Here is a 4,954-nt window from a genome sequence, read left to right on the forward strand (position 1 = left end):
CAAATATCTTATATTCTTACTGAACAAATCTAAACAAAATAATATAATATTTCTAATAATATGTTAAGTACTATAACATTCTAATATCATCAAACAAATCACCCCTAAAATAACAACAATAATAATAAGCTCTAGAATACTCTTTGAGAAAAAAATGTCAAACCAACCGAGTGGCAGAGTCGTAATTAACGCAGGTTCAAATGCCCTATAAATAATCCAGAATCGGACCATTCTGGAAACCTTTTTATTTATTTTTCAAATAATTTGTAATTAATCAATTTTGTTTTGTGGATTTTGACATCCATAAATAAAACCCTAACCCTAAAAACCTAACCTTTTTATCATCGATCTCTTTTTCTCTGTTTTTTTTCCCTTCTGCGAAACAAATGTCTCACTTTGGAAGGTCAGGCCCTCCCGATATCTCCGACACCTACTCTCTTCTCATCCTCAACATCACCTTCCGTAAGCTTCTCTTTCCATGGCTTCCCCGTTGATTTCTTCTTTGCCGAGAGTTTGATTATACTATCTGCTAAAGAATCTTTTATTTTGGTTTTGAATTTGTTCAGGAACCACCGCTGATGATTTGTTTCCGTTGTTCGACAAGTACGGGAAAGTCGTTGACATCTTCATCCCCAAAGATCGAAGGTTATTGATCTTCCTATTGATAAAACTTTATTATCTTTTGTTGTTGTTGGAAATCTGTAAGAGAATAATTTTTATTATGATAGGACTGGCGATTCTCGAGGCTTTGCATTTGTGCGATATAAATATGCTGACGAGGCTCAGAAAGCTGTGGATAGGCTCGATGGTAACCAATCTTCATCTCCTAGCATCACACGAGATTTTTTTTTTTTTTTGCGAAAAAGTTTCCTATTGATTGCGAAATTGACTTGATTTTGTAGATAACTGGTTGCAGTATATGAAATTTTCTGTCATCTTGTAGGGAGAGTCGTTGATGGTCGGGAGATAACAGTTCAGTTTGCAAAATATGGGCCTAATGCAGAGAGGATGTAAGTTGTGTGTGTGCTCGTTTTTGTTGGATTATTATTCAATTGCTTTTACACCTGAACAGATTGTGAGCTTTATGTGGAAAAGATATATGCAGCGTGGTAATTTATTTAGTGTAAATGTTGTGGTGCAATTTTTTTTAACTTATCAATTTAGCTCCTTATCTCACATGTGTTTAATATTTCTAGTAGTTTCAGTATTAAGGTCTCTGATGTACTATTTCTTTTTCAGTCATAAAGGAAAGGTTATTGAACCAGTTTCAAGGTCAAGATACAGGTCGAGAAGTCGCAGCCCTCGCAGAAGGTAAGCCATTTACCACCCCCCCACCCAAATCTTTTTCCCCTTCTTACTTCTTAGAAGACTTTTGATTTTTGCATTTTTGTACTGTATTGCATTTTCTTTTATGATAAATTATGGCTGTTTTTTAGAAAGGATGATGTTATACTTTTTTCTTATGAACGATGCAGTCTTGATTATGTAGCATGAACTTGATTGTATTAGGTGTCGGTTGTTCTAAACTAATAAATTAAGTCAATATTTATCTGCTTGTTCCTAAATTGAATGTCTGGACAAACTGGGTTTTTTTTACCAATATACATCTTGAAATTTCTAATTTAACTTTTGTCAGATTTGAGTTAAAGAGGGGAAGCTTGCTTGGTTTGTATATGTGATGCTTTTAAGCTTGTTTTAATAGCCAAAAAATATGGGGATTAATTATATTTGTTTATGAGCTTATCTCTAATCATCTCATCTGATATGCATTCAATTCAATATCGTAAGGCATCGGGATGATTATTACAGAGACAGGGATTATAGTAAAAGAAGTCGTAGTAGGAGTTCTGACCGGTATGAACGTGATCGATATCGTGGGAAAGACAGAGACTATCGGCGTCGAAGCAGGAGCCGGAGTGCAAGTCCTGACTATTCTAAAGGACAAGGAAGAGGGCGCTATGATGATGATCGACGGAGTGGCAGTCGATCAATGAGGTTTATATTTTTTACTTTTCTCTCATGTCAGAATGTCCATTTTCTTTTAATTTTCAATTATTTTATGCTTCATCTTTGTGATGATACCCTTTTATTTCAGTGCTTCACCTGCTCGCCGCAGCCCTAGTCCTCGGAAGAGTCTTTACCCACGCAAGGCATCTTATCCCAGGGTTGAAAGTCCTGACAGACGCAGCCGTGGCAGAGGATCTCCAAGTCCTCGAAGTGTTTCACCAAGGGGCCGTCTTGCTGATTCCCGTAGCCCATCTCCTCGGAACTCTGATGTTGATGTGAGTTTCACTCTCTAATTTATTTTCCCCCTCCCCCTTCTTTGTTTAATCTTTTTTAGTTAAATTACCTATGCAAGCAGTTCTAATATTTTACCGTTTACTTTTGCATTTGAATTTTGTAGGAATGATCTTACGGATGGATTACTCGAGACTTTAAATAGCATATTTCTTGTTGCTATCTTGCTAGTCTTGTGGACATTCACATGTGTTTCACAGCATTGGTAGGACTTTTATGTTTTTAATTGTCCTGAACCTTCTTTCTCCATTACCTAAGCAGCAGTGTCTAGGTATCTAAACTTATGTAGTTTCGAGCTTGGTGTTTCAGTATCGACCAAAGAGTTTGTGATGTAAGCTTGTTATTTTTTCTTCTTGTTTCCCAAACTAATCTCATGGAACCACTTTATTGAAATGTTCCTGGTCTTCTCTTTCTTTCTAGTTATTGTGTTTTCTATATTCTATGAATGCTGATTCATCTCAAACCATCTGTTGGGTTTTATAGCAATGTTCGGGAAAAGAGTGGCCTGAGAAAATGGACATGATGTTGATGTTGTGGCTGTTGATGCTGTTTATGTCTGTAGATGAGTGATCGTGATTGTGATGCTGGTGTATGCTGATTGCAGGGACAATCTGTTAAGTATTTTTTAAACTGATATGATACTCGGTGAGACCTGTAGTATTAAGTTTTGATTTTTAGAATGCCTCTGCATCATTCAGGTGTTTGTTTTTCCCTTTCGGCTATCCCCTGGGGCTATCCCCCGGATTTACTCCTTTCGAAAATCAGCACAGAGGTTTAGTTGAATGCTATGCATGAGACCTGATGCTGATTCTAGTAGAGAATGTACACTGTGTTGATCTGAACCTTGCAGCTACAGTCATCCAAGGAAATAACCTTTTTGTGCCCCTCTGTAACTGTTGCATTTGCATATTCCGTTATGTTTAATTGTACCCTAATATTTTTGAGATGTAGAGAAGCTGGCCATGACTGTAGCTGTGAAGTGGTGGTGGTGGTGGTGGTTATTCTAGTTTGTTGTATGGTACACATGGGTCGTCGTGTTTAACCGTAGGCTACCAACAAAAAACCTGTAGCAGGCTGTTGCGGCTGTTCGAGTAACATTGATTATGGACTTAGCGTTTGCCTAGCTTTCCTGTTGGTCTGCTCGAAGGCAACGATTTCTTTGGGGTCATGTCAGTTTTATACTATTTATCTGTCGTTTTCGTTTTATCTGTCCCAAAATGAAAAAAAAAAATCGTTATTTGGATCCCTCGAGAGGAGAACATGGTGGCTGACGGAATGGCCAAGCTTGATTTCCACAAAGATTATCAGATGCGTACGTTCATGCTTGACGCCATCAGACCAAGAGTTGACCGTGATATCAGGTGCCCCCTTATGCTAAGTTTGTAACCAGCTAATAGGCTTTGCCCATCTTTTCTATTCAAAAAAAAAAATCGTTTGCAACTGTTATAGTACTGATTGTTCTCTAAAACAGATCGCTGTTTGCTAATCTGTTGTAGTATTTGTGGTCTTGGTAAAAAGAAATATTATTTCTTTTTAGAGAATCCGGGTTCGATCAAATACGTCTGTGTTGTCAATAGGTTAAATCTTTTTTGAACCTGTATTACTTGGTAGATACTTTATACTGTTAAAAATTTATTTAGGGATGATAATCTTAATATATATTACTTTGTAAATACTTTGTACTATCAAGAAGGATTATTTAGGGATTACAATTTAATCTCAAATCAATGGATTTTGACTTGATTTAATTTGATAGGGTTGAATTTTTTAGAAACACCTTTGGGTTTGATTTGGGTTGGATTAAATTTTTTTTTGGAGTGAGGTTAAGTAGTGTTGGGTTTATATGAAGGGTGAAAAGATTGACCCGACTTGGCATTCTCTTTAAGTCTCTATCCCATTAAATCAGTTTATTGTTGACTTTTTTTGTTCATTTTTTTACTTTGATTCGTTATTATTTAAAATCTATTATTAATAAAAATAGGATAAATATATTTTTTAAAAATCTTCAATTAAATAGTTTTGGAATATATATATATATATATACATTTATAGAATTTTTTTAAAAAATATATAAAATAATTATGGTAAAGTTTAAAGATTTTGATTTTTGAAAAAGGACAATTTTAGTGGGATGGAGGGAGCATCATTTTTTTAAAAAATTTATAGATAATTGTTATAATATTTCTTTTATATATTTTTTTAAGTTTTATTAGGTTCGATTGGATTGGAGTTATATTCTAAAATTTTAGGTCAAGTCGGAATCAGGTGGATGATATATTTTTTATCAGATCAGACAGAGAATATATATTTTTTGATCAGATTGAATTAATCAAAAACTTTATCCGATATGATATTATCCCTAAAATTATTAATGCATCTTTACTCTGAAGGAAAAAAGTAAGATAAATTACGGCTTACTCACTAAATTTTATTCTCTTTCCTATTTCATTCATTGTACTTTAATTTTTTCAATTTACTCACTGAACTTTAGACATTGAACTTTTTTAATCACTTGTTCAATGATAGATTATTTTAATGTTTTCTCATATGACATGTTATGTTTTTATTAATAGTTTAATATTATTTGGGATTATAATAAAAATAAATTTAAAAATATTAAAATATACATACAAACCCTAAAATTAAAATTCGAAAC

At 34.1% G+C, this 4,954-nt stretch overlaps 1 protein-coding gene across 1 annotated transcript; it reads left to right on the forward strand.

The window, feature by feature from the left end:
- The first annotated feature begins 327 nt into the window (after positions 1 to 327).
- On the forward strand, positions 328 to 3,835 carry LOC120142738 (serine/arginine-rich splicing factor SC35-like). The gene is made up of 8 exons (XM_039157248.1): positions 328 to 462; positions 567 to 645; positions 729 to 808; positions 944 to 1,010; positions 1,240 to 1,311; positions 1,789 to 1,995; positions 2,096 to 2,282; positions 2,405 to 3,835. Exons 1-8 carry the CDS (start codon positions 387 to 389, stop codon positions 2,408 to 2,410), a joined length of 774 nt encoding a protein of 257 aa, XP_039013179.1. The 5' UTR covers positions 328 to 386; the 3' UTR covers positions 2,411 to 3,835.
- The last annotated feature ends 1,119 nt before the right edge of the window (positions 3,836 to 4,954 follow it).

Source organism: Hibiscus syriacus, unplaced genomic scaffold (assembly GCF_006381635.1).
Source record: "Hibiscus syriacus cultivar Baekdansim isolate YM2019G1 unplaced genomic scaffold, ASM638163v2 tig00110831_pilon, whole genome shotgun sequence".
Taxonomy (NCBI): domain Eukaryota; kingdom Viridiplantae; phylum Streptophyta; class Magnoliopsida; order Malvales; family Malvaceae; genus Hibiscus; species Hibiscus syriacus.

Bases quoted from the DNA above. Each gene is read 5' to 3' on its own strand.
- LOC120142738 (XM_039157248.1), top strand. From the start codon at position 387: ATGTCTCACTTTGGAAGGTCAGGCCCTCCCGATATCTCCGACACCTAC. The intron at 1,011-1,239 runs GTAAGTTGTGTG...TTTCTTTTTCAG, and splicing joins GGGCCTAATGCAGAGAGGAT to TCATAAAGGAAAGGTTATTG. The intron at 1,996-2,095 runs GTTTATATTTTT...CTTTTATTTCAG, and splicing joins AGTGGCAGTCGATCAATGAG to TGCTTCACCTGCTCGCCGCA.